Source organism: Halichoeres trimaculatus, unplaced genomic scaffold (assembly GCF_033239565.1).
Source record: "Halichoeres trimaculatus isolate MK-OKI-2021-1 unplaced genomic scaffold, fHalTri1.1 fHalTri1_scaffold_19, whole genome shotgun sequence".
Classification (NCBI taxonomy): Eukaryota; Metazoa; Chordata; class Actinopteri; order Labriformes; family Labridae; genus Halichoeres; species Halichoeres trimaculatus.
In genome coordinates this window covers 2,194,780-2,213,081 of record NW_027437197.1, presented here as the reverse complement: position 1 = coordinate 2,213,081, position 18,302 = coordinate 2,194,780, and the positions used below count along the sequence as shown (strand labels likewise).

Here is an 18,302-nt window from a genome sequence, read left to right as displayed (position 1 = left end):
GAAACTCTAAGTGTGTAAAGGAGGTTAGGAAAGAAGGGATCTAAAAGTAAGAGGAGGTTAGGAAAGGAGAGTCTCGGTGTAAGAAGGAGGTTAGGAAAGGAGAGTCTTTACGTGAGGAGGTTAGGAAAGGAAAGTGTCAGTGTGAGAAGAAGGTCAGGAAAGGAGGGCTCCAGTGTGTAAAGGAGGTGAATGAGGCTAGGAAAGGAGATACTCAGTGGTAGGTAAGAGTTTAGGAAAGGACACTCAGTGTTTTATGGAGGTTAGGAAAGAATAGACCAAGTGTGAAAGGAGGTTAGGAAAGGAGAGACTCAGTGAGAAGGAGGTTTGGAAAGGAAGCTCTCAGTGTGTGAATGGGGTGAGGAAAAGGGAGTCTCTGTCTGGAGGTGCTTAGGAAAGGAGAGAGTCATTGTGAGAAGAAGGTTAGGAAAGGAGAGATTCTCAAGTTGAGAAGAAGGTTAGGAAAGGAGAGATTCAGTGTTTGAAAAAGGTTAGGAAAGGAGAGATTCTCAAGTTGAGAAGGTGGTTAGGGAAGGAGACTCTCAATATTGGAGGAGGTTAGGAAAGGAGACTCTCAGTGTTAGGAAAAGGATAGGAAAGATGGGTCCTTGTGTGAGAAGAAGGTTAGGAAAGGAAGGTCCTGTGTCAAGGAGGTTAGGAAAGAAGAGAGTCTTAAGTTAAAAAGGATGTAAGGAAGGGAGAGATTCAGTGTGAGAAGGAGGTAAGGAAAGGAGACTCAGTGTAAAGGAGGTTAGGAAAGGAGACTAAGTGTAAAGGGGGTTAGGAAAGGAGACTCAGTGTTTGGAGAAGGTTACGGAAGGAGAGACTCAGTGTTAAAAGGTGATTAGGAAAGGAGGCTCTCAGTGTGAGAAGGAGGTTAGGAAAGGAGAGACTTTTTGGTAGGAAGGAGGTAAGGAAAGGAGACTCAGTGTTTGGAGGAGATAAGGAAAGGAGAGACTTTGTGGTAGGAAGGAGGTTAGGAAAGGTGGGACTCAGTGTTTGGAGGAGGTTAGGAAAGGAGAGACTCAGTGTGAGAAGGAGGTAAGGAAAGGAGGCTCTCGGTGTGAGACAGAGGTTAGGAAAGGAGACTTTGGGTGTGAAGGAGGTAAGGAAAGAAGACTCGGTGTTTAGGAGGTTAGGAAAGGAGAGACTCAATGTGAGAAGGAGGTTATGAAAGGAGAGACTCTCAGTGTGTGAAGGAGGTTAGGAAAGGAGACTCAGTGTGTGAAGGAGGTAAGGAAAGGAGACTCAGTGTTTGGAGGAAGCGTGTGTTTGGTGTTCGCAGTAAACGCAGAGAAAGTTCAGTGTTCAGCCAATCAGAGTGGACGTAGCTTCAGACATCATCAAATCCCATCTGATACAGTCTGCTCTAACACACACCCACACACACACACACACACACACACACACACATCTCTAGTCAAAATACACACTCGTACACACACACACACACACACAGCTGGAAGGCTTTCTATCATGGAGAGATAACTACAGGCTGAGAACAATAGAGCATCTCTTCTCCCATCTGGTGAAGTGGGGGATGAAACTTCATTTACATTTCAGATCCCACCACCTCAGGGTGTGTGTGTGTGTGTGTGTGTGTGTGTGTGTGTGTGTGTGTGTGTGTGTGTGTGTGTGTGTGTGTGTGTGTGTGTGTGTGTGTGTGTGTGTTGTGACTGTGTGTAAGTGTGTGTGTGTGTGTGTGTGGGCAGGGGGATGTGGAGGGAACAAAACGAGATTCATTTCAGGGTGAATTTGGGATTATGAATTAACACGCCGCCGTGCTGAAAGACTTCATTTACGGCTAATTGAGTGTATTGGCTCATTGAAATGGGTGTTGTGTTAAAACTGGTCTGCGTGCCTGGGCCCCAAGGCTGTGTGTGAGTGTGTGTGTGAGTGTGTGTGTGTGTGTTTGGGTTTGGAGAAAGCCAGGGGTGGTAACCTGTACATTAGCGAGCAGCTGTAGTTTAGACGTGTGAAATTAAATCTGGAAATTATAATAAAATGTGACACCTCCTCCTCTCCTCCTCCTCCTCCTCCTCCTGTTCTCCCCCCTCCTCCTCTTTCTCTCTGGCAGGTGAGAAGCCGTATAAGTGCTCATGGGAAGGCTGCGAATGGCGCTTTGCCCGCAGTGACGAGTTGACACGACACTACCGCAAACACACCGGAGCGAAGCCATTCAAGTGCAACCACTGCGACAGGTAAACACACACTCACACACACTCACACACACACACACATTGGGCAGCCGCTGCGTCCACAAACAATGACAAACAGTCAAGTTTACACTGCGAGGGCATCTGTGACCTTTAGCTGTCGAGAGCCAGAGTTTGACCCGTGTTTCCGACGAGTACGACTCACAAAAACTACAAAAACTACAAATCCCACAAACCCTCAGTTTGTTCGTTTTTATTCCTCACAGCTACAGAAACGAACGACACACACGGGTTATTGTGTTAGAGAGACAGTAACTGCTCTCTGCTCAGTTCCCAGTCATAAAGGTGGAGTGTGTGTGTGTGTGTGTGTTTCCGTGTGTGTGTGTGTGTGTGTGTGTGTTAATGCTTACTCATGCCCCTGTGCTGGCAGTTAAATGGATTCTGGCTATTGGCAGACCGGTCACGGCTAATTGAGTGGCACCAGATGCCAGCTCCACTTTAACATACACCCTCTCTCTATGTGTGTGTGTGTGTGTGTGCTACCTTTCTGTAGAACACACACACACACACTGAGACACACTCCAGCCCTGGAGACAGTGTAATTGGCTGTTGTGGATTCCCTCTAGTTCGGGTTTTAGACATAAAACCCTCCAGAAACCTGCTGGAAGCTTCTAATCCTGGCTGAGAGCTGGGACTGTATTAGCTCCTTTTTGGCACACACACTCACACACACACACAGAGGCGCATACACACACTATAGCGCAAAGATATTTAAATGCAAAGTCGTATTGATGAGATGTAAACAGGTGCAGAGGTTGTTACACGTCTTTAAAACGCTCAAAGGGAGCTAAACTACAACTCCCATGATGCATTTCAGAGAGACATGGAAACAGCACTAAGGTTTTTCTGCCAAAGCTGAAATAATGCAAGAATGCTGATGAGGAAGTCTGAGATAAAGACTATAAATGGTAAAAGGAGACTTTTATTTCCTCTGAGTGCAAAAATAACTAATTTGCAGTTTGCTTAATCTGGTTGAAACGTGAATTCTTCAAGCGTTTAAAGATCGAACACTAAAGATTATTTCATGCAAGAAAAAAGTTGTAAAGTCATGCTTCAGGTAACGTACAAAAAAACACTCGGCACAGCATCCACCGTCCTCTGTGCACCATGTTTTTACTGCAGTCTGATCGTCCTTACAGCAAAAATTCACCAGGTGCATCTTTGGTCCGACTCCTCCATCACAGTCCTCTGAGTCAGATATGCTAGGCTCCATTGGGAAAAACTGAAATCTCATCGAGTGTTTTTGTCTTATTTTTAGTAGAAAATGTCTTTTTAGACTAAATATGAGCCACATTCAACTGACCAGTTCAGAAAAATGTCTTATTTTAAGTAATTAAGAGACAAAAACGAGGTCTGATGGGACAAGAGAAAAGTTTCTTGTATTAAGGTATAAAACTCAGCGCAAACCTTTTGTGATGTTGACCATTTTATATTTTTGTCTGTAACTGCCCATGTCTCTTTTGTGGAGGATGATCTTTCAAAATTTCAGGAAGAAAAACAAAAAGAAAACAAGTAATAACTAGTAAGAGGGTTAAGTGTTTTATCAGATGCTCCATCACGGATTTTGTTATTTTCATTTTTATATCACATCATTTTTCTTCTTCTTTAGTTGAATAATGCAATCTAAAGCTTATCAACAAAAGCGCTACACCCTAGCTGGTGGCACAAGTTGATGCAAAGTCGTCACAAGTTTGCACATCGAAGATTCAGGCAGCGACCAGCGACTGATGAGACGATTATCACCCTGTAAGACAGTTTTAACCTCTCTGCCTCAGAAACCCAAACTCAGCCTGGACTCATGACTTCCTCACACTCTGAAATCAGACTCACAGGTACAGTGAGGTCACACCAGGTGAGGAAAACCCAGATTAAGACCTGACCCCTTAGACTGACTGAAAACACTTCAGACCTCCTTCCAGGTTTCCAGTAATTACCTCTGAGGCCTTTGGATGCTCCAAAAACAAGTGGAGTGGAAACATGTTAAACACAGCAGAGAGTTTTAACAGTAACACACACACACACACACACACACACTCTCACACACACATCTGTGGTGGGAGGAGCCTGGAGTTATTACCATGTGAATGGCAGAAAGTGGCAGCCATGGAGAGGTTAACGTTAGATAGACTGTTCAATCTGACAGAGTTTCTCCAGGGAAACACACACACACACTCACACACACACACATTAGGCAGTCTGTCATTAATCCCGCCTAATCAAGCGGGGACCCCCTGATGTTTCCATGGAGCTGGAAGAAGGAGGAGTGATGATGAGGAGGAGGAGGAGGACAAAAAGAAGGAGAGAGCGTTTAGAGGAGGAGAAGAGGAGGATGGGAGGAGACCAGCTGGTCTGGCTGCTCCGCACCCCGACAGTGACACAGTAACTGGCATGGCCATCTGTCCGGTCTCCCTCACACACACACACACACTCACACACACACACACACACACTCACAGGCTGGTGGAGGTGTACAGTAGGTAGCACATGGCCGGCGGAGGATTGAGGGGAAACACTGGAGCTGAGACAACAGAGAGCAGAGTTCAACCGCTCACATTAGCGCCGCGAAAAACTGGAAACTGGCGCCAATTAAAACGTCAACGTCCGGTCTGGACGAACTCGAGAGTTTCTGACCTCGTTTCCTGGACTCACTTTTTACAGTTTCACACAGAAATAGATTCAGAAACAACTTTTATGCTATGATTCAGACATTTAAAGGCCTTTGAGGTGTCTGTCTTGACTTTAGCTTAGCTTAGCTTAGCTGAAAAAAAATCAGACATTTGTTTTCATCTGTTCAGAGAATATCCTTTAGCTCCCATGCTAATATTTATTACTACTTAAAGTATATATCCTCAAACTTTAAAGCAGCAGATCTGGTGTTTTTAGCTAAATTTAGCTTGATTTTCAATATTAAAGAGGGGTATAGTGCTGTTGTAGGTCTTAATTTTGTCCCTCAGGAGCCCCTGTAGTTCCTCTACATGATTCACAGCTCAAAAAAATCACTATTTTTTTCTTCTTCTGTGTTTTAGAAAACCATATTTTTTGCTTCTGTCTCTTTAAGGCTCCCCCACTCCACAAACCCCCTTCTCTCTGATTGGCCAGCCTTATGGAGACCTTTTAGGGGATGGGGTGGGCATACCTTGGTGTTTGAGGCCCAGCCATTCCTGTGTGTAAGGAAAATCTGCACATGCTCAGTCTGAACATCCATGTTTATGATATGAGAAAGCAGAATACCCCCTCTTTAAACTTTAGCTTTAGCCAGAAAACCCTCTCCAGGGAAAGCCTTTACTGAACTGTTTACAGATAAATATTCAGATTATATCAGCGTAAAGCATCATGTTTTGTACAGAGCAGTTTGATAAAGTCTAGTTTTAAAGAGGGGGTATCAGACTCCAGCTTTAAAGTGATTTTATTTCATGATTTCTTGTTATTTTCAATCTCATTTTTCTGCTCTGAAATCTCCCTCCTGTACGATTGTCTTTGTCTTCTCCTTTCTGGATCGAACATCAACCTGCCTTAAAAACACACCCACACACTCACAAACACACACACAGATTAGTCTGTGCTAATTAATAATGAATAAAGCCTCTGGCAAACTGAATTTTTAATTTCCCATTTTATTCTCTCCCACGTTTTGTTTTTCTCCTCTCGTTTAGTCATATCATTTGTGAGGCGTTTTACCGGGGATGTTCAGCTTTAATGTCTCCTCGGCGCCGTAATGAAATTAAAATCCTGGTGACATTATGGTTCCCTGAGCGTTACACATCAGCAGCACCTGCTTCAGATCCTCTCACACCAGGTGCAGCCTCTGCAGAGTCAAACGGCCTCACAGAGTCCTGCCAGCCCGTCTGCGTTAGCGTCCCTGTTCATGATGCATAGCTAATGAGTTTCTACAGTCGTATTGTACCAACAGCTCCAGGACCCGGCGCAGGACCGTGGAGGTCTGGCTGTGATTTATGGCGGTGCTGGAGTCGTGTTTAGGAAGTCACTGAGTCTGAGTTTCTGACACGATGAAGTCGGACTGAAACTCTCTGGATGTTTCAGACGAACTGCTTTAAATTCTCTGCTGTGGTAGATTTATGATCAGCCGTTAGCGTGGTCTTAATCTGTCCGTCTGTCCGTCCTCCAGATGAAATAATGCTCTCACTTCTAGTTTGTACTGAAATATGAGTCAGAGAAAGTCTCAGAGACTGAGCTAAGGAGAGGCTCTGAGTTCATTAACAGTCTCGCTCTTTATTTTCACATCTCCTTAAAGCTCCTGTGTGAAATTTTAAGCTGATTATGAAACAGAACCAAATGTAAACAGATAACTTTAAACTAATTATTTAATTAAAGATAATGTCTTTGACCTCTGCTGTGGGGTAGGAGTCAAAGAAAGACATGACAAAGATCACTTTGATGTATCTTTAGCCTGATAGCATTATCGTCTAAGTTATATTTCAGTTTTCAGAAAAGAAGAGAAAGTGTTTTTTTTTCTTTTTACAATATTATGTTTGGATTATCTTATACTATAATAAAACTTATTTGTTTTATTCAGATTTCTTTGACTTAGGCAATTGTGCTGACAGACTAATGTAGTGGTCTGCAACCTTTACCCCCATAGGAGTCGTTTTACCTCAAGTTCCTTAGATGAAAGTCATTCAGAAGCCACAAAATCATATTTATTTTAATCATTCATGAAAATAAAGTGTCTAAAATTTTATGCATTGTTAAAAAAAGGGAGTATTAATCTAAACTGGGTGTTTTTTTAATTAATTAAAATAAATATGTGATGTCTGTTTTTTTTTTTTTTGTTATTTTCAATAAATATTCAAAAATTAAAGATAAATAAAATATTTGCAAAAATTACATAAATTCAAGAATTTAAAAAAGTTTAAAAAAATTCACATTTTAATAATTTACAAAACTTTGAAAAAAACTAAAAAAAAAATTAAAAAAATTAATTGGTTTAAGTATTTGTAAAATTAAAAAAAATCAAAAATGACATGTTTCTAAAGCTCAGAATTTTGCAAAAGTTAAAAAAAAAAAAAAGAAAAAAAAATTGCCAAAAAAAATGTAAAAATGAATTTTATTTATTTTTAGGAAAATAAAAGTGAATATAAATTTTGGGAGGGTAAAAAAATAAAAAATATTTTTTTTAGAAGAATAAAAATTAAAAAATTGAAATTTAAAAAATTCACAAAAAATTTTAAAACTTTGGGATTGTTTTAAATGTAAATTTTGAAGTGCAAACCTGACATCTCCTATAACGCCCATGATACTTGCAAGCCAATAGACAATCATACAAATTATGTGACAACGCCTTTAGCCACTTCTGGGACAGCCAATAGCTACTTCCCTTACTGAGGAGGTGGCAACACGGCCCATTCATCACTCCTCACTCCACTCCTTTCAGGTCTTAGAATCTTTGTAGTCTCCTTTCATTTCTTTTAGAGCAAAAAACTCAGCGCTGAGGGAAAAACATTCACTATTTAAATATCGGCTCAGACAGAAAGGACACAGTAATTATCACAAAATGAATCTATACTTCCTCTATGGATCCTCTGAAGGTTAGCTCAGAGCTGCAGAAGCTTTATGCACAGCTTGATGTTTTTTCAAATATCAGCTTCTTATTAGAGATGAATGCTTCAATGGTTAGCGTCTAATGCTAACTGATAGCATGGAGCTCAAGATGGCACAGAGCCTCAGGAAGCAGGAAGTGTGGGTTGTTAGTTTGTCTTTTCCAAATGTGAGCAAAGCATGCTGGGATGTGTGAGGCTTGTCCCTGACACAGTTTGTGTTTTCTGGCTGCAGGTGTTTCTCCCGGTCAGACCACCTGGCCCTGCACATGAAGAGGCACATCTGAGGGCAGCAGGACGAGTCGGAGAGGAGAGGAGGCGAGAGGAGGAGGAGGAGGAGAGATAGGAGAGAGGAGGAATCAAGCTACCAACCACCCGCCTCGTTCAGCCCGTCCACGGACCAGCCGGCGGCCGAGACGCCTGCAGGGCCGCACATCCACCTGAGGGCGCCGTACAACCCAACTGGGAGTCCTCTCAGGACGGGGAGGAAACGAGGAGTAGCTGATTGTTGATTTTCTTTAAGATTACACATTCACACACTCGCAATAGTTAACACTCAACACCGCCGTCTTTGAATGCATCATCCTGGTGAACCCCGGCGGCTCCCACGCCGCTCCGGGGACTCGGACACTGCCAACATTTACTCAACTTGCTTGCTGAAACATTACGCCGCCTTCTTTTCTTTCTCTGTAGTCAGTGTGGGTCACTTTGGGTCAGGAGGTAGTCCAGTGGAAACTTTAAATATCCATATAGTCAGTTTGTTAGTGCTTTACCGGATTCTCAACAAATACTCAACGTTTTTCTTTCTTCATACACGGAACTAAAGGAACCATCACCTGCCGCAGTCAGCTTCAGAAACCTACGTGAAGAAAACAACAATCTGCAGGAGACACTGACGATCCAAGACGTCTGGACGTGGGGTGCTCCTGCAGCTCTCAGGCTCTCCTCTAGGGGGTGTTTGCATCTCTCACCTTCACTGAGACGCCTGCCGCCTCCGCAGGCCATCTGACAGAAATGCGCAGCGACACTTTCTTCCCTTTTTTTTCTACGTAGAGGACAATAATTCTTCTTATCGTTGTTACAAAGAATGACACTTTGTTCTCCTCTCTGTCCGGGAGGAAATGTCTTAAAACTCACTGAGAAACTGAAAACCTACGATGACTTCGACAGAATGTGTGGGATGAGGAGGAGAGCGTTGTCGGTCTTTTTAATCCCCGTGTGCGCCGGCTCTGCAGCCTGTGAGCAACCAGCGGATGAAGGAGAGAAAAAACAAAACCCAGGATGATACCGGCCGACTCTCAGAGAGGGGATTTGTATTTTCCTGGAAAAAAAATAAAAGCGAGGAGCGGAGAGGTCTTGGGTTTTTTGTGCTGCTCCTCATCCGACCCTGGAGTCAGGCGGAGGACTCGCTAAAAACCTGTTTTCTTCTTTTGTTTTTCTTCTTCTTCTTTGTTTCTTTCTTTCCGTTGGCTCTGAAGCTCGTCCTGGAGCTCTTCGCCGACTCGGAGACCTCATCCCCCTGGCGTCACCGCGGGGCAGGAGCGGAGGCCGAGGAGCCGCTTTCTCTTTATTCACGTGGGATTTAAGACGCCAACGGACCTTTTGTGTGCCGCACAGACTTGGTCACACACACACACACACACACAGAAACACACACACACACACGCGGCCCGGTCAGACTCGCCTGTTTTTATCGTATCCATTGACTGCACTGACTTTTTTTCAATGTTATCTGTGATTTTTTTTTTCTACAGCGAAAAAAAAGGAAGACAAAAAAACGATAAAAAGACTCGAAAAAATCCAACAGAAAAAACAGTCCTGTCTGCTACACACTGTATACAAGACAAGCACACACACTCCGTCTACACACACACACACACACACACTCTTACACTGCAGTTTCTTTGCTCACGGCTCTCCAGATAAGACTAATAAGATTTAGGAAATAATTATTAAACTAATGAACAGAGTTGGAAAACAAAACACTGCATGGCAGGCTTTAGCGCAGACACACACACACACACACACACACACACACACACACACACACTCTTCCAGGAATTATATGTTCTGCTCCCAGATCTTTTTTCACAGTAGGAATTTAGCAACTGTTGTTTGGTAGAGGAGTATCTTAGCTCTCGGCTGGAGGTAACAAACGAATCCAAATCCTTTGAAGTGAGAAATCAGCTCGTTCTCAGCTCCAACAATCACCCACACATCCTCCGCTCCGGTCTCTGCCTCTCCTTTAATCAGACGTTTGACTTCACAGACGCTCAGCTGCAGTCGAGGCTTTCAGACGCGTTTATCCGACTTTCATCTAAAGTAAATAAATCAATGCATCGGGTCCTTTTTTAATCAGAGCGGACGACACGGCTGAAAACACGCCGATAATCTGCTGAGAGGCTTTTATCACGCGGCGTTGAGAGGACGAGTCCAGACAGAAGCATCTGGATCCTCAGAAACTTTCAAAAATCAAAATCAAATCTAGAGATCCACAAAAAAGGCTCAATTATCAGTTAACGACGTAGCGCTAAGAGATGAAACTGATGGAGGAGAATAAAGTGGATTATGGGAATCAAAGGTTTTGCAGCCTGCGCTGAAACGACTCTGAACTGACAAACACTTGTTGATGCTTCCTCGTTTTGATGCTAATTTAGCATTTAGCATTTAGCCTCTATCTTTAGTCTCTGAGTCTCTTTTCAAGTTTTGCCCCAACGGCCAAAATACACCAGATGCATCTCCAGGTCTGGCTCCATCAGTTACTGCGTCAACTCCATCGACTCCAAGCCGGAGTCGTTAAGATCAGATCTGCAAAGCCCCGTTCCCACCAAGTGGTCCAGTTTGGATCAGTAAAGCCTGATCCTGTTTGGGTTTCCCCTTAGCCAACCGTTGCCCTTCTTGGTAGGCGGCGCATAAGCTGGATGCTAATAGCTGCGTCAGCTACACTGTAAAAAAAAATCTGTAAAAAAAAAAAAACGTTGAAAGCTCTGGCAGCAAAGTTTCCAGACGGATACCGTAAATCACTGTAAAAAATACAGGAATTAATTGTTTTTTTTATCTGAGACAGATTTTAAAAACAAAAAAAACCTCCAAACAGAAACACACTGCTCTTCTCCTGGAAACACTTTCTGCTCATACGCCATATTTAATTTTTTACGGTGAAGTCTTTAATTTTACGGTTATTTATTGTAGTTCTATGTTTTTACGATGTTTGACTGTAATTTCACGGTAACTGTATGGAAACTCTGCTGCCAGTGCTTTAACCATATTTTTTTAACTTTTTTTTTTTTTTTTTTTTAACAGTAAATTGCAACCATGAATGAGGAGGGTACGGAGTGTAGCTGAATGCTATAATTGGCATGATACCTAAAATAATAAAAATAAAAATTAGAATAAAAAAAAAAATCAGGATGTTATTTTGCGGATAATTTCTGTAATTTTGTAGTTTATACATTTTTGAAAAACAGAAAAAATACTTTAAAAATTAAGGGTTTATAAACATAAAATTTGGATTTTTTTAACTGTGTAAAATTACTGAAAATGTCTGTAAATTGAATAGCATTTTGTTGTTTTATCAGAAAAAAAAAAAAAAACAGGAAAAATCTGTGAAATGTCACAGACCATTTTCTGTAAAATTACTTTATTTTTTTACAGTGTATGTGATAGCTTGATGCTGTAGCAGCACGACACACTGTATCCCACTAATAAATCCAACGAAGAAGAAAAACGCAACAGTTAACAAAGAGGAATGATGGAAGACACCCAGCTGTTCCTCTTCTCTGTGATTGGCTGTGTGCTGCTGTCACACAGGAAGTGATGATTCTTTCCACCAATCAGTGCACTGCAGAGTTTCTAGCTCCACCTTCTGGGGTTGGATCTGTTTAGTCTGGCACCCCAACAGTTTTAGTCTGAGCTGAACCGCTTGGTGGAAACGAGGCTTAAGGCTTTTCAATTTACAAAAAGCAGATCGAGCAGGACAGGAAGTTGATTATGAAAACCACATTTAAATGCCCAGAGACTTTCAAAATAAAACGAAGAATGTCCAAATCAGATCATATGCAGCTTGATTATGACAGGAAACTGACATAATGAGCAGAGACAGACCAGGAGCCGACAGGTTGGAGGTTTTACAGCCCAACATGAACCAGGAGAGGATCCATCTGGTGTCGTTTTGGCGTAACGTGGCCTAAATCTTCTGTCACGCTGATACAAAAACCACAGGACAGATGATCGTGTAAAATCATGCAAAACTGCTTCAGTGAAGTCTCGTTTTCCAGCTTGCAGCTTCGTTTACAGCGTGTTTTCACTCTGACTTAAGCATCTCAGTGCTCGGACTTGCACCTTTTGACTTTTCTTTAGAGGTCTGCAAATTTCATCGCACTTAGGTAATAATTAGACAACAATTTTTTTTCTTAATTCTTTGAAATTACCGCTGAAACTTCATGAGTATTTGGTGAAAATGAGCACATAACTTAAATATCTAACTATCAACTGCTTATTGGGAAACTGAATTATTCGCTGAACATTTCCAGGGGCGGAGTCAAGGGTGTGCCCAGCATTCCCAGGCCCACCTCAAACTTTTCTTTCAAAAATATGTTTATTTATTTCTTATTTATGTTTTGTTTTTTTTGTTTTGTTTTTTTAAATCAATTTTAAAGACGAATATTACTTTTTGGTCACTTTTTGCTCGTTTTGTTATCATTAGATGCCCTGTCTTTATAAAATTAGCCAAATTTAGCGATTTTTAGCCTGTTGGTAAAAAATATTGTGAATCTTCAGCCTCATGTTTTAGCATTAGGAGTAGAGAAAGATTTTGGGAAAGACTGTAGATTTTTGTCTTTTTTGTCTTTTCTCTGTAACACATGGAAAGTTGAGGCGGCTCAGCCCATTGGTGCGTTAGAGCGCCACTCTGTGGCCAATACCGTCTGATAAACGAAGATTTTATCAAATATTAAAGGATGAAAAAGCAAAAAAATCTGATTTTGTAATTTAAGCCCCACCCAGAATTGAAATCCTGACTCCGCCCCTGAACACTTCAAAGGTAATTATCAAAATGATTTGCTAATCGTCAACTTCCTACCTTGCAATTTGGAGTAAATTTCAAAGAAACTGGAAAAAAATGAAACAGTAGAAATAAGAAAAAACTTTAATTATTACCTGAGTGTGGAGAGTAGCTTTGGCTCCTCCCGTGTCTCCGTCTCTCCGACCTTCTGGTCTTTAACGCTCCACAAACAGCTGATAGAAATGTCTGTGATCACTCGCGCTGAAACCTCTGACGTAAAAACGACTCGAGAGGTAGAAACCGTAACCATCACGTTTCCACGCCAGAAAAAAAAAAAAAACACCATCCTGCAGTTTTTACTGACACCCCCGCTCACACCGCTGCTTCACCCGCCCACCACCGCCCGTCCGTATGCCCCGTAGCGCTCGCTGACAGTCTGATGCTCGCTCTGACTGGTACGGCTGGGTGAGGGGTTTTCATTTCCCAGCATGCCCAGTCATGGTGCCAGTCGGCCTTGCCAGCCTTCATTAGGTGAAACAGTGAAACATTCCCCTTCCAGGGGGTTTTATGGTGCAGCTTCGAACAATCGATACCAAAAACCTCCAGCGTGGAACTGCCCCTCAGCCACGGGCAGAGTCTCCCGGGTCAGGAGAGATCAGCGGGAGACCGCCTCCATATGAGGCCTCGTATCCAGCGGCAGCTTTCTCTACTAACTCTGTTTCTGCTCGACACCACAAACAAACCACGTCTGGGAAGAATCCAGTGTTTCACTTTTGGTTTTCGTTGTTTGGTTCCTGGAAGAGAAGCTGGTTTTTCTCCAGCGTCACGCCGAGGAGGACGCCCCCGAAACAGGACGTACAATCATAGCGGGCCGGGGATCGTAGCACTTTGTGAAGCTTTGATGGCATGAATGTGTGTGAGAGTGAGTGTGTGAGAGTGTGTGTGTCCATTAGGCAAACTGTGAGGACGGCAGTGATTCAGCTGGAGGTCGATAACGGTGTAAACGCTGAACACGCGTCGGTTGTTACTTCTGCTGTTGAAATGCTCTCAATCCAAGCGACGGCTGTTTGTTCGCTCTTTATTTCAACCCTTCTTTCATTCATCCATTCATTCATTCATTCATTCACAAAGGAGCTCAAGTCAAATGTAATCCTGCACCTTGAAATCAGACACCTTAACCCAAAGCGAGAATGCTTCCTCTAAATTAAAACCCCTTCCTCGCTTTTTGTCCCCGTCGTAAATATTTGAATGTAAATTGGATCCTTAAAAAAAACTTGATATCCAGCACAAACTCGGGGGTTAACTGTTTTTGTTCCTCGTTAAAAAGAAGTAGGACACATTATCGGCGCCTCATTTGCATTTTGTCCCTGTTTGTCTTGTTGTTTTGTGTTAGCGGGCTCGTTTTCTGAGCGGCTAACGCTAAAAGAGGAGCTTGTGTCGAGGGCAAAACTCAGTCAGTTAAAACTGGTCCACTTATTTTTAGAGATATTTGGAGGAATTGATGAGCAGTGTGCTCCTGCAAAGAGGAAACATGAGTTTTCTTTGCTAGCTGCAGAAATTAGCCTCACAGTTCCTCCCCTCCTGAATTAAAACCCATCATGGCGTCCAACAGACCTTCAAGTCGCCTCAGATCCCGCTCCACGTCCCGTCACGGCGTTGCTCTGGGTCTCCTGTCGTCTCTCAGGCTCCTCCAGGCCGGCTAGCTGCCGTCCCACAGCTCTGATTAGCATTAGCACTCCCGGGTCCTCTCCTCCAGTCGCAGTTCAGCTAATGAGATCGCTTTGGGTCACAGGGAAAACGAGCGGTCTGGAGCAGAATTAACAAAAACAACAGGGACCTTGAGTCAGAGCGAACGCCGCGCCCCGTGCCCGGCGGACACGTCGGTGCAGAACAAACAGGAGATCCTGTTAGCGCGGAGAAACGCCAGGAGCTGCTGAACTCTGACTCTGAAAAGAAACATTCACTCACAAGAAACCCTGAATCTTCCCATCAGCCCCGGCTTTTTATCTCACGGATTACAGATAAAACAAATGAGCGTTTATCTGCAGACGTGTTTAATCCCCGCTCCTCCTCTGTCCCCCTCCTTCCTCCTTCCTTCCCCGTCCGTCCACAGCAGTTGTCCATGCACTATCAGCTGCAGGAATGCACACTTTACACATTTTGCCCAAAGATTTGCATATTTGCAAGTTAACTGCTGTGAATGTAGTAGATTTAGGGACGCGAGCCGAGAGGCAGAGGCGCAGAAAACGAGTCTCGGACGAGAGGTGGAAGATGAGAGACGAGCTTTTCTTACCTGATCGTCCCATTAAACCTTAATGACCAGCGTGCTCCGACTCTTCACGCTCCATAACGTCCTCAGTCTCTCGTCTGCTGTTAGCTGGAGCCCAACTCATTGTTCACAAATGTAAAATAATGTTCACACGGTCTTATAGGGTGCCTGGGGTAGTGGCGCTAGCAGGGTTAGCTGAAAGAAGGGAGGGTAGAGTTTATCAGCTTAGCGCTGCAAACGGCACCGTTCAGTCTCATATTTCCAGTCAAAGGAGGAAAGGAGGCTGCGGAAACTTCAGCTTCAACGTCAGGAAATCAACATGTGGGGACATCCACGTTTGGGGATTTACTGGAGACACTTTCACGATGAAAAGTTGGACTCAAGATTTGTTCTTTGCGCCCAAAATCCAGCAGAATCAGGCAGTCAAAACGAAGCGCTGGATGATCCTTTAGAGACTAATCTTCTGCATGAAAAGAGGGCTCAAAGTTTGAGCTTCAGTTGCACTTTTTCCAGAAAGTGTTGTCACTTTCAGTAGATCCAAATTTCCAATCAATGTTTGATGCAACTGACAGGAAACATTTGCCAAAGTTTGAGACAAGTTGCGCAAATTTACCCAAACTTTACCAGGCAAAGATTTCCAACTTAGGTTGAAAAAATCTTGCCAAATAAATCTGTTTTGCCCCAAAACATCATCCCAATCTGTAAAAAAAAAAGTGAAAACAGTCTCGGTCCAGTTTCCACGGCCTCCTCCCCTCCCCGTCTCTGAAGAAGGATTGTCATTTTAGGCAGCTTTTGTAAATAGCGTGCGATCTTTCATACGTGGCGACAGCACCGTCTCAGACATTTCAGCTCAGTTTCTAGCTCGGCTTTAGTTCTGGCAAACATTGCGCTACATGATCATATTTAGCTCTCACACTCTTCAATGTGCACGCACTGCTAGCGTAGTCTGTTGGAGCACTTTGTCAGATATCCACTTAACATTCGTCACTTACCCAGGATGCACTTTGCCGCCAGGAGCCGTTTCTACAGGTTCACGCGACCTCCGGTGAAATGCCTTTTTTTCATCTCAGCAAACGTTCAGTCATCCCGGGCTTTGGTTGACCTTTTCTTGGCATCGGCGTCATTCTGAGGTGACTGTTCTCACCGTGTGTGTCCATGCTTGATGTGTCAGTATATAAGAGATTCACAGATCTTTACCCCGTCCTCATGTCTGTATATTTCACCTCACTCCCACCCAACCCCGTCCACCCAAACCTCCACCTTCAGAGCCCTCTGGGGTCCAACACGACGTAACTTTCCTGCTTTCTGCTTCCTGTCGAGGTTTGAACTTGATTGGCACCAAAAAACGTCTGATTGTCTCTGTTACTGTGCTTCATGAAGCTGTACAGAATCATATCTGAGTAACTTTTGGTGATTTCTTAGCAAACACAAAATATTTTATTTAGATTTTAACCTTCAAGTTACTGTTGCCTTTAAAAAAAAACAAGATTTTATCGCAATCAGTCGACATACTTTCAAGTCACCTCACGTTTTGAAATATGCGGTTGAAGTCACGTTGTTTTTTGTGGAACTTGAAACTTCTAATCTGCAACCTTTACTTTCATAGGAGCCATTTAGCCTCAGCTCAACTAAATCAAAGTCATTCAGGAGCCGCAAAATCTACTTTATCTTCACAAAAAATATTATACAGTGTATGAAATTATATACATAGTTGAAATCTGAGGAATGACAATTAAAACAGGAAGTTTTTTTTTATTTGTAAAATTGCACATGTGATGTCTTGTGTTTTTTTAAATTAAAAAAAAAAAATTTAATTTTTTTTTTTTTTTATTTAAATTTTAAAAAATAATTGCAAAACTTTTCCAATATTTTTACATTTTTGAAATTTAAAAAATTTTCAAAAATTTCAAAAAAGGTTGAAAATTTTCAAATTTAATAGATTTGCAAAAATTTGCAAAAATGTCAAAAATGTGCAAAAATTCAAAATCTATTTTATTTCTAAGTGTTTTTAATGTTTTATTTAGTGTCAATGTTTATAACCATCAAATACCCTCTGTAAGAAATATAAAAATTCTTCGTTTCAATAATTTTTTTTAAAGCTTCAAGGAGCCACAGCAAAGGAGTCAAAGGGCCACATGAGGCTCCAGAGCCGCAGGTTGAAGACCCTTGCTCTTATCAAATAAAAACTCACTGTCTTCTTCAGCGTGCAATCTGTTAATTGTTGACTGTCAGCATTCCTTATTTCAGCAACAGACAGTGGGGCTAATTTGAAAAACATAAAAACTATTAAAACTGTTAAATTCAGTTTCCTATGTCGTCAGTTTCACTTTAAAGTCGTCACTGCTGACGCAGTCCTGACCAAAAGTTTTGAAAGTGGCACAAATTTTGTTTTTCACAGAGGTGATTTTCTGTTAATTGTCATATTTCTGAATCACCTTTAAAATCTTAGAGTTACTCAAGATTTCACTGTAAGAACTGAGGCAGCAAATGTTGTAAAAAACAACATTTGTGGCCACAACTTCATCTATAGAGGGTTTGCATGTGACGTCACGGCTAGCAGAAGTTGCTGTGGTTAAACCCAAGTGGCAGGAAGAGGGAGATAAGTGGCAGCGTTAGCTTAAATAGCATCTAAACTTAAAAACAAAATCCCAAAAACCGGGAAAATAAACTGATGGATCGCTGGAATTTACAGAAACAATCCAGGCAACGAAAGCTTGATTCCCATTTTTTATCTGTTAACATTAATTTATGCTGTATTTTGAGGTTGAATCATTCCTTAAATTACCAAATTGCTAAAGTTAGCGAACTTGAATCTTATTGAAGCTTTTGTAGCTTCAGGTTTTGCATTCCTTACGTTGACATCAGGAAGAAATAAACATCAGGATATGATTTCTGGCCACATGTCGATGTTGAGTCTAACTCTCCTTAATTTCATGTCATGTTTCACGTTTTTCCTGGTGCCAGCCTTGGAGAGACATGTAGACGTTGAATCGTCTCACCTCTAGGTGGCAGCAGTGTGCGGCTGACTGACACCGACGGCGTACAAAGTTTTACCTGAAGTTCAGAGGCTAAAGAAAGAATTCAAAATCCAATCAACATTCGTTACATCTCCTGTTTGCTATCATTTTAACGTTAAAGCTAAACTAGCGAATTGATTCTTATCAAAGTTAGCATTTTTGTTGATAAATATCAAACAGAGACAAATTTTTAATCAACTGTGCCCAAAACCCTAAAAATTCCCAAACTGACAAAGAAACTTTTTC

At 42.2% G+C, this 18,302-nt stretch overlaps 1 protein-coding gene across 1 annotated transcript in view; it reads left to right on the top strand.

Annotated features, from left to right (window-relative positions):
• The window catches only part of klf7b (Kruppel like factor 7b), a 90,579-nt gene extending 79,575 nt beyond the window's left edge, over positions 1-11,004 (top strand). The window contains exons 3-4 of the mRNA XM_074695511.1: positions 2,075-2,198; positions 8,004-11,004. Of these exons, the coding sequence (XP_074551612.1) occupies positions 2,075-2,198; positions 8,004-8,055 (176 nt within the window). The 3' untranslated portion in view covers positions 8,056-11,004. The remainder of the gene's footprint in view (positions 1-2,074; positions 2,199-8,003) is intronic.
• The last annotated feature ends 7,298 nt before the right edge of the window (positions 11,005-18,302 follow it).